The sequence below is a fragment of the Octopus bimaculoides genome, chromosome 4 (assembly GCF_001194135.2).
Source record: "Octopus bimaculoides isolate UCB-OBI-ISO-001 chromosome 4, ASM119413v2, whole genome shotgun sequence".
NCBI lineage: Eukaryota > Metazoa > Mollusca > Cephalopoda > Octopoda > Octopodidae > Octopus > Octopus bimaculoides.
Window position 1 is genome coordinate 58,171,925 of NC_068984.1, and position 10,837 is coordinate 58,182,761.

The 10,837-nt window shown below is 33.9% G+C and overlaps 1 protein-coding gene across 3 annotated transcripts in view; it reads left to right on the top strand.

Moving 5' to 3' along the window:
* LOC106877350 (nipped-B-like protein) overlaps nt 1-8,776 on the top strand; it is a 170,098-nt gene extending 161,322 nt beyond the window's left edge. For all 3 annotated transcript variants that reach the window (XM_052967097.1, XM_052967098.1, XM_052967099.1), the window contains 6 exons: nt 542-688; nt 1,199-1,295; nt 2,649-2,766; nt 5,111-5,282; nt 5,942-6,127; nt 7,593-8,776. In XM_052967097.1, coding sequence (XP_052823057.1) covers nt 542-688; nt 1,199-1,295; nt 2,649-2,766; nt 5,111-5,282; nt 5,942-6,127; nt 7,593-7,796 — 924 coding nt within the window. In that variant the 3' untranslated portion in view covers nt 7,797-8,776. The remainder of the gene's footprint in view (nt 1-541; nt 689-1,198; nt 1,296-2,648; nt 2,767-5,110; nt 5,283-5,941; nt 6,128-7,592) is intronic.
* The last annotated feature ends 2,061 nt before the right edge of the window (nt 8,777-10,837 follow it).

Below are 10,837 nucleotides of genomic sequence, written 5' to 3' on the forward strand. Positions count from 1 at the left end.
TCCAGGGGCACTGGCAACGATCTCGCTCGAAAATCCTACGGGAGCCAGTCAGGCGGTGCTGGCAACGGCCACGCTCAAAATGGTGCATCTCATGTGCCACCCGCACAAGAACCAGTCCAGGGGCACTGGCAACGATCTTACTTGGCTTGCCGGGTCTTCTCACGCACAGCACATTTCCAAAGGTCTCGGTCCGTAGTCATCGCCTCGGTGAGGCCCAATTCTTCTAGGATTTTTTTTTTTTTTTTTTTTGTAGTTCCCCAGGTTATAAAATTTCAAACCTCTCTTATGAAAAAAGTAGATACAAACATAGTGAAGAGGATGGTGTCAGTTTATATTGGTGATGATTGAGGGTGGTGATGTTTAGTTCATAAATAAGATATTTGTTATGATATTGAGATTTCACTGATTCTTAAAGAAAGGAAAACAAAACAACTGAATGCAAAATGAAGGTTTCTGATGTTGAATTTGTCAAATAAACGTTTTCATTTGTCTTATTTAATTGCACTCTATATTATCATTTGATGATATTTTATTATTTCAGAGAGTATCATTAGAAGAGTTGTTATATGTTGCTGACAATTTGGCGTTCTTTCCTTACCAAACACAAGATGAACCTTTATTTATCATTCACCAAATAGACATCATTGTATCAGTCTCAGGATCAAATTTGTTACAGTCTTTCAAAGAAGTAAGTATTTTTCTTTCTTTGTTCAGAATTTTTTTTATAATACTTGATTGTTATTGTTTCCAGTACATTAAGAAAATTGATAGAAATTTCTTGTAAAACATGAACCCTTTAGCATTCTCACATTGTTTTAATTAATCACGCATTATCTTGCAGTTTCAATATTTCGATGAAGTGATTGTTTATTTTCAAAATAACATTGTAGAATAGGTATGAGAGGTCAGATCTAGCCAGTTTGAAGACAAACCATATGGAATATTTGGGCCAGATTTAGCTGGTCAAAATGCTAAAGGGTTAAAGTAATTTGCACTGAAAATTGATGAGTATTTCTTTTGTCTGTTTTTATTAATTTAAACTTTAACTTTACTTATTAACTTCATGATATGAAATGCTTCTTTTTTTTTGCGTTGTTTCTTAACATACTTGATGGTTTCTTCTCTATTACTTGCAAATGTATTTTGAAAACCAGGGAAAAAATTTATATAATATTGCTTTTTTTTTTGTTTGTTTCAGGGAATATTTATGAAAAATAACTCAAATCAAAATAGTGATAAAAAGAAAAAAGATTTTTATGATGATGAAGAGGAAGAAGATATAGAAACTTTAATGGGTAATGCCATTACATTTGTATGTTCAGTTATCTTTGGCTGTAATTGTGAAATAAATATAAAGAGTAATAAAGTCTTTTAGTATTACATTAATTTAACAAATGGGGTGCAATGTGTTAAACAATAGAAAATGATTAAAGTAGTTTTGCATTAAATGACATAACCGAATGTAAAGTGGAACAGTTAAGATGTTCACTTGACAGTTATGTAGTTTCTAATGTGTGGCGCTTTTGGGTAGGTCTATGTTTCCACTACCTCTGGTAACCTGAGCCATGTAAGTGAAATTGGGTCGGCAGAAACTTTGCAGAATCTCTCAAGATTCTGCTTATTCTGTCATATTGTCTAATCCTTTTGATACCAACCTGTCCAAGATTGCATCAGGTTCTATGACACAAACTTCATGTTTAAAGTGATCTAAATCAAACCCTTCTTTCAAAATTTCATGTTAATTTATGTTTCAAACACCAGGTTAATTATGACAAAGTTCCTTTACTAAATTCTTCAGTATTTTCAAAATTAATTGAAACAAATGTAGTGTATTTCAAAAGAAATATGGTAACAAAAGGGTTAATACAGTTCTATATTTAAGAGATGAGGAATTCTGTACATTATTTACATTTACATTTGATGGATAGTTGTCCTCCTCTTGTTTGTTGTTAACACAACGTTTCAGCTAATATACCCTCCAGACTTCTACTAGTGTCTTGAAACTTCGGACCTAGGTTCTCATTCCTAAGGTATTTTTCGATGTTACTATTATTATTCAGGTCACTGCCTGGAATTGAACTCGGAATCTTGAGTTTGATTCCAGACAGTGACCTGAATAATAATAATAATATCAAAAAATACCGTAGGAATGAGAACCCAGGTTTGAAATTTCCTCAAGACACCTGATGAAAGCTGGGGGGGGGGGGGTATATCAGCTGAAATGTTGGGTTAACAACAAACAAGATGAGGACAAATATCCGTCAAATGGGATTGATGTAATCAATTAACTCCCTCCACCAAAATTTCAGGCTGTGTGTGTATAATGGAAAGGACTATCAATTTTCAGTTTACTAACCCTTTTGATACCAACCCACCTAAGACCACCTTGGTTCTATATGATATAAACTTCTTGTCTTACAGTGATCTAAATTAAAACTTTCCCTCAAAATTTCATGCTAAGATGTTCTAAGCATCAACTTAATAACAAGAAAATGATTTTACTAAATTCTTCATTATTTTCAAAATTAATTGAAGCAAAAGCACTGTATGTCAACAGAAATATGGTAATAAAGGGGTTAAGATGTCTGAAATAGTAATTGTTAGTTTTGTTGCCTTATTAAATATTCATGTTTCATTTTACATTTCAGAAAAACTGCAAAGTTGCAACATTCAACCTTTGCAAGAAATTTGCAGAATTTCCCAGGGCTGTATTCTTTTATTGGTATTAAAACAGCATTTAAAAGATTTATATGGCTTCACTGACAGGTAAGGTTCAGTTTAATTCAAGACATTTCAACAAACTCTGTAAGGTAGTACTCCAGCGTGACCACAGTCTAATGACTGAAACAAGTAAAATATGTAATTATTTATGATGTCTTTTGGTTTCATAATGATTTTACTGTAGTTTTTATGGCCTGAACAGAGAGTGATAACGTTGATGTGGTTGTTGTTTAGCTTAAACTTCTCCAGAGAAAACTTGGCCTGAGTGGAAACTTCAGAACACTACAGTACTAAACAGAAAATGTTTGATATAAGCTTTGGAGGAGTGAGAAGCTGTTGGGATTATGAGAAAAAAGGCAATTGCTGTTGTTTTGATGGCACATATCTTGGTAAAGATTTAGGAACCACTGCAGTAATGATAGAAAAGACAGAAAATGTGTCTAGCACATTGGTAACATTTTGATAATTGAAAGGTTTGCCAATCAGTTGGATATTTTCATTGCAATCTTGAATGTTTGTGTATATTGCAACATCATTGTTCCTGATATATTGAACGGTACTTTAATTTGAGATACACTTAAGTCTTGTAGAGAATCAATAGTTGATCAGAATTGGAGTAGTGTATGAACCTGAAGAGATAGTTTCTCCTTTGAGATATAATTTAGCTATGTTATAGCTATATAGTTCACATGCAAGATCATCAAAAAATATATTGCCATTCAATGAGACCAGGTTGTTGTCTCTGTAAAAGGATATTTTCATATCTTTGTTTGTGGAAGTAATTTATATGTGTGTGTGTGTGTGTGTGTGTGTGTGTGTGTATGTATGTATATATATAGGGAGAATTCACAAAAGCAACAGACGAAGACAGGTGGTGTAGAAAACAAATAGATGTATTAGTATAACGCTCGGGAATTGAAAAAGTCATTAATGTTTCGAGCCTACGCTCTTCCACAGAAAGAAACAAGGAGAGAAAAAAAATGTGTCTAGTGGTTAGCGAGCTAAGAAAAGTGGTATCATCTGTATTGGTTAAAAGTAATGTAGACAATTCTTGATTGTAAAAAAAAAAGAAGTATATAAAAAGCATTGCAGAGTCTTGAAGTGCATCAAAATTTCTTAGAATATGTTTGGATGAGAACTCTTGATACAATGAAGTGGTCTGACATGATAAAAAATAAGTAGTGACTATAAATAGACAACTTTGAGAATGATTATCTTGAAGTCTATGTTGTTGCTTTCATTGAAGTTATCAGGGTCCAGGGACCATCTGAGAGCAGTATAGGAGAAGACTTTTGGTAGTTATGGGTCTAGGAAAACTGCCAGCAGTCATTGAGGAGGTGAAGATATTCAAAATAATAAAAGTTGTGTTTCTTTACTATTTTCCCCACATGTAACATGGTGAAAATAGAAGAGTAGTTCAGATTTATGTGGTGTTGCTCTTCTTGATGAAACACACTCACACATTTCCATAAATTGGGGTAGTTATCTGTCGAAATAATTCAGTGGTTTAGTGAGGGGTGGGGAACATTTGGAAGCAGTAGCCTATTCGAGGGCTAATAGATGGTATACTGCTAGATCTAATAAACCGACGTTGAAGTGACAACACACAAGTGTGTTTATAATGGGAAGGTGACCAGAGAGGAGGAATTCACTATAGGGTTTTACTCTCATGTTGTTATTAGTTATTATAGTTTGTTTTTCTGTGAACTCTGCTCTTGCTGTATGCACTTCTCCTCCCCACCTACCCATTTTCTACAGCTCCACCACCACCTCAACACACTCTCGTCTCTCCGTCTTTGGCCTACCCCCACGACCCTCACACCTCTCCTCTTCAGTATCTCTCTCCAAGTCTTTGCTATGCCTATCTAATTTTGTCTTCTTTCCATGTCCTCTTTCCCTTGTAACTTACATTCATACTCATTTTATAATGTGGTTTAGCCACAATACTCCCCACACAACCTATCTCATCAGACTTAGCCCTTTGTCCCTCCCTTTCTCACTAATTTCTTTCCTATTCCCTATCCCCTGTCTCATCCATACTTCCTGCCCTAGTAGTGTCTATTTTACCTTCTCTACTCTTGCCTAGAATCATTAGACTCTTTCTCTGCTATTTTCTTTCATTTACAAGGGTCTGTTTAGTCCCTTAGTCTTACAAGTTGCAAAGCAATCTTACTAGTGCTGGTGCCATGAAAAAGCAGATATTGGGGCTCTTTTTGGTCTTCTGACTCATTGTATCCTGTCAAACTATCAAACCCATGCTAGTATGAAATACTACATAAATGAGGTTGATGTTGATGATAGTATATTAAATAATCTTTTTTTTTAAAGTTTTTTTTTATGGTAATATACAATAACATTGAAAAATAACAAATTTATTTTCTAATTTCAGTAAAATATACCGGTACTCCCCAACAGAAGCAGCCAAAATTTATGACAAACCGTTGTCTCGGAAATTTTGTGTTGAATTTACACCAACTTCAACTATAGAATTATTGAAAAAAGGTACAGAAAAGTTAGTTGAGAGGGAAGCCCGAAGGAAATTGGTTGAAGAATATTTAGATGTAAGAGCATTTTTAATCTTTGTTTTATTCCAAGTTACTTTCTTTACCAAACTCTAGAATAATATTTTCTCTGTCAACTGAATAATAAAAGTATGTGTTATAATTAATACCGTTCATCTTTTCATGGTTGATAAGTTAAGTACCAGTTTAGTACTGGGGTCAATGTAATCAACTTACCCCATCCCTCAAAATTTCAAGCCTTATGCCTTTAGTAGAAAGGATTATTATTATTATTATTATTATTATTATTATGATGATGATGATGATGATAATTATTCCGTCAAGGTCGGCTTTGCTTTCATCCTTTCAGGGTTGATAAAGTAAGCACCAGTTGAGCACTGGGGTTGATGTAATTGACGTACCCACCTCTTTACATCCTGGCCTTAGGCCAAAATTTGAAATCATTATTGTTCTTATTATCATCATTATCATCATCATTGGAAGAAGAAATTTTTTTTTAACCTAAAATGTTACTACTGAAGAATATTTGTATGTATGATACATTTAAAAATATATTGTTTGAATTGTTATTTTTAGTCTTTGCATTCATTCATTACATTCAATAGTTTTGCTGAAATAAAAGACAGAAAACCTATTTCCTGAATAAATTTGATTATTTACAGATTGAACTGTTTTATTACATTTTTTTTTCTTTTTAGTTTAAGCATTTAATGTTAAGCATTGATCCACCTGATGACAATGACTCTGATGATAACAAGAGTACAGGAAGAGCATCTCCTATACCCAAAAAGACAGCAGAAAAGGAAGATGGAGTTGATCAAACACCAGAAAAATCAACTATTGTTGATAAAATTTCTGATGGGAGTGATGGTATCAAACCAAAGGTATATTTGTACTTATAAGTAGTTTTTTTTTTTAATAATGTTTGTTATCTGTATAACCCTTTACTATTTATACTGACCATATTAGGCCCAAATATTTCAGGTGGTTTATGTTCAAATCAGCCATATCTAACCTCTCACATCTCCCATACAATGTCATTCTAAAATTAAACAATCACATCATTGAAATCTTAATGTGAATAACTAAGTATTACATTTGACTGAGTAGTCTGAATACTAAAGGGATAAAGTCCTACTTGCAGTAGTGTCTTGGGTTATTAGTGTGTTAAAATGCCTTTGCCAGAGATGTACTACAGCATTGGTGTTGGAATAAAGGTTAATCCTTCAGCCAGTGGGTAAAAACTACTATGACATCTTGGTTATCTGTAGCTCTCATAGTCTATATCAAAGGAGGAGGATCAGGTCTTTCTTGAGGCATAGGCTCATAACACCACTTTCATGGATTCTGTGGCATGTACATTCCTCACTGGATGGGATGTTGGTCTGTTGCAGGATTACTTATTTTCGCTAGCGAGTGGAGTAGAGCAATGTGATATGAAATGTTTTGCTCAAGAGCACAATGTATCACCTTGTCGAGGAATTGAAACCATAATCTTACGATCGTGAGTTCAACACCTTAATCACTAAGCCACACACCTTCCCTGTATAGTATATGAAAATTGTTGAAAAAAACAAGGAGTGTAATGGCATCTGTAGAACTATAAGAATGCAAAATTATTTATTTACTCTTCAGTTTCATAATCATTTAAAAATATTTGTGTTTTACAAATTATTGATAGTGACTTCGAGAGTGATCATCATCATCTATATATGTTGTTTCAAATCAACAAGAGAGCCTCTACATGTTTACTTAAACTACTAGAATTAACAACCAGGTCTCTTTGATTATATTCTAATATTTTCAAAAGAAAAGAACATATTGGATAATGTTGTCTTAGATATGCAATTCCTGAGATGAGCAGGACAGTCCCGGCAGAAACGGCCATAGCTCCAACACTTTTTAATCATAGGTCTGTTCACTCATAACTGACCTAGCGCTGAACAACAATGATGAACAAAATTCAAAATTTCCATTTTATTCTTCTCTCTTTTAAAGTTATTTTATTAAAGTTCTTATTAGTCTGTTAGTCTAATATCCAATCAAGTTCTGTAAATGAGAGTTTGTAAACTGTCTCCAGTGAAATTGTGTAAACTTGTTGAACAGTTCTATCTATACTGGCATAGAAATGCAGTTTGAAAAATATTAAAAAGCTAGAAATCACTTTCTTGGTAAACCATGGTTAATGGTTCCATGTAAAGTATAGTCTAAACAAATGATTTAGATGTCCTCCTCCTCCTCCTCCTCCTCCTCCACCATTCTTGAAGTTGTCTTTTCTGTTCCAACTAAGTGTTTTTTGTGGGATAGTCATACTTTGTCTTCTTTCTCTAACTATTTTCTTTCTTTCAGCCGCAACATACAACACGGTCTCACAAGTATGCTGTATTACTTGAGAAAAAGAAAAGAATTAAAATGACTCCAAAATCCAAACCCACCCCCACACCTCCCCCATCCCAACCACCAAAGAAAAAGCCCAAGAAGAAACGTCGACGGAGATTTAGTGAAAGTGAAGAGGATAGTGACAGTGAAGATGATCCAGATTTTGTGGTTTGATAGTGTTGGAATAATTTACTGTTTGTTTCTCTCATTTTCTTGGTTTTTACTTCTCACATCCAAAAAAGTTTATTTCTTCTCAAGAAAAAAACAAAACAAAACAAAAAAAAAACTGCAGATCATCTGTTTGCTGCTGCCAATGGCATCATCATTTTCAGTGCATCTTCATTCGTCTCATACCAAAAGACTTTAAAAGAACTACCCATCCATTAATATATTCATCATTGTTTTTGGAGACTGCATACACGGAAGTCTCTGAAATCTCATCAACCAGTGATAACTCACAGCTACCAAGACATACAGAATCCACAAACGCACATGTACACACACATACACATGCACCCATACAAACAACCATGCACACATGCACAGTGTATATAAGTGCATCTGCAATCACAATCCAACAACTTTTTAAAAAAATACTATGAATATATATATATATATATATATATATATATATATATATATATGTTAAAGGACAACTTATAAAAAAAAAACAAAAAACAAAAGAAAATAGCATCAGCAACAAGCAAACAAAATGTGACCTGTATATAAATATATATATTTATATATGTAATGTGAAAGTTATTACCACATTACAGAAGACTAATGAAAGAAATTCAACTCCAAAAATCATTTGGACATTTCATTTGACATTTTCATCAAACATCAGCTGTAAACTTTCATCCATTTGCCATCTGTAAAGTTATATGTATTTATTTGTGAATATGTCCATTTTTTATAGTCCCTACAGCACCAAAGATGTCTGAAAACAGTGGATCAAAACTAAAGCCTTGTCTTCTGGAAGAAGATGGCAAGTTGTACTGTTTGTTATGATGCTGTAAATGTTAAAATTAAATTTTCATACTGTATAGTTTACTGAAAGCAAAGAAACAAAAAAAAAAAAAAAAGGAAAAAAGATTCCACAGGAAAACTTAAAACTAGTATTAATTTGTAAGAAATAAAATTTGAAAAAAATATTCAGGCTTGTGTGGCTTATCTTGCAAATTTGCTATTGTGAATTTGTTTTCAAGTCAATATCAAAGTTGTGGATGTGTAACTATAATAATGTATTGCTGGAAAAACTCATTGATATTTTGCTTAGGCAGGTAGGAAGTATTACAATAATATATTATTTACATTATTTATATTTGACGGATATTTGTCCTCATCTTGTTTGTTGTTAACACTACGTTTTGGTTGATATACCCTCCAGCCTTCATCAGGTGTCTTGGGGAAATTTTGAACCTGGGCTCTCATTCCTAAGGTATTTTTTGATGTTGTCATCATTATTATTATTATTAAGGTCACTGCCTAGAATTGAACTTGGAATCTTGGGGTTAGTAGCCCGCGCTCTTAACCACTACACCCACGGGCATATGGCATAGTGGTTAAGAGCTCAGGCTACTAACCCCAAAATTCTGAGTTCGATTCCAGGCAGTGACCTTAATAATAATAATGATGACAACATCAAAAAATACCTTAGGAATGAAAACCCAGGTTCAAAATTTCCCCCAGACACCCGATGAAGGCTGGAGGGTATATCAGCCGAAACATTGTGTTAACAACAAACAAGATGTGGACAAATATCTGTCAAATATAAATAATGTTAATAATGTACATAATTCCTCATCTCTTAAATATAGAACTGTATTACAATAATAGTTACAGTAACAACATGCGTACTTAAATACATCATGTATTTGCTACTAAATTCACGTTTATATATATATATATATATATATATATATATATAAAGCACCCACTACACTCTCGGAGTGGTTGGCGTTAGGAAGGGCATCCAGCTGTAGAAACTTTGCCAAAATAGATTGGAGCCTGGTGTAGCCATCTGGTCCACCAGTCCTCAGTCAAATTGTTCAACCCATGCTAGCATAGAAAGCGGACGTTAAACGGTGATGATGATATATATAGTGTGTGTGTGTGTGCATGTAGTATTTATATGTATTGTATATATCTATCTTTGTGTCTTATGTCTTTTTATATATGCTCAGAAAAGCTGGATAGATACTTATTTGAATGGAGAGAGGAATAACAAGATATGTGTAAAAAGAGATTGAGTGTGAACATATTTAATATAGAAGGGGTGACAGATGAAAGTCTGCTGAATAGGTAAGGAGGACAGCAGATGGTAACTCAGTACATACAATTTGGTGAAAAGCCAACATGTTGAATAAATATATCGCAGCTTTCATCATTCCCCATTTTAGCATATATTTCATCAAGCTTGCACAGGTAGTTCAGCTTCTCCAACACTGTGTACTACCAGTCAACACTATCTTATGTCATCCCCTTTGTGAATTGTAATAACTTGAGATTAGTTTTCCTGAGTCTCCCACCTCCAGAAGCCTCATTGATTCTAAGCAGTTGGCACTTCCCTATACACTTGCCCTCCTCCATGTGTCAGTCTTTTCCCTTACACTCTACATTTGATTTATATTTATCTGGTTTTCCTCTCATCTCATTTGTACTCTGATATTAATGCACATTAACATTATACACCCAGCAAAGCATCATACTTGGTTCCTTTCTTTCTAGTATTCGCAAGTCCTTTGCATTCATGTTGACAATCGGCATGCATGTCATGCTGCTAGACAGCATCGCACTTCACACAAGCATCATAAAATCTGCCCTTTGCCCTCAAAGAGAAGCCCTTTGTTGCCAGTAGAGGTAATTGATTATGTCACAAAAGCTATTGACTGCTTATGGAAAGCAGTCCAGGTGTTTTGAGATAATCTGTTCTCTGATTGTGCTTAATGGATATTGGGTCAATGCATATGATATTGCTATGAAGTCTACCTTCCATCATTAATCTGATTTTGGTCCCAGTTTTTTTTTTTTTTTTTATCAGACCAGCCTGCAATTTGCATCCTCCTACGAACACTTTTCCCATTATTCCCTAAACAATAGTTACTGCGATAAATGTTGTTATTGTGAGAAGAAGTTATGAGTGTGGTGGTCAGGAACATTATTTTACTGGATATTTTACTTTCTTGGATCCACGCTCTTGGACTTTTACTATC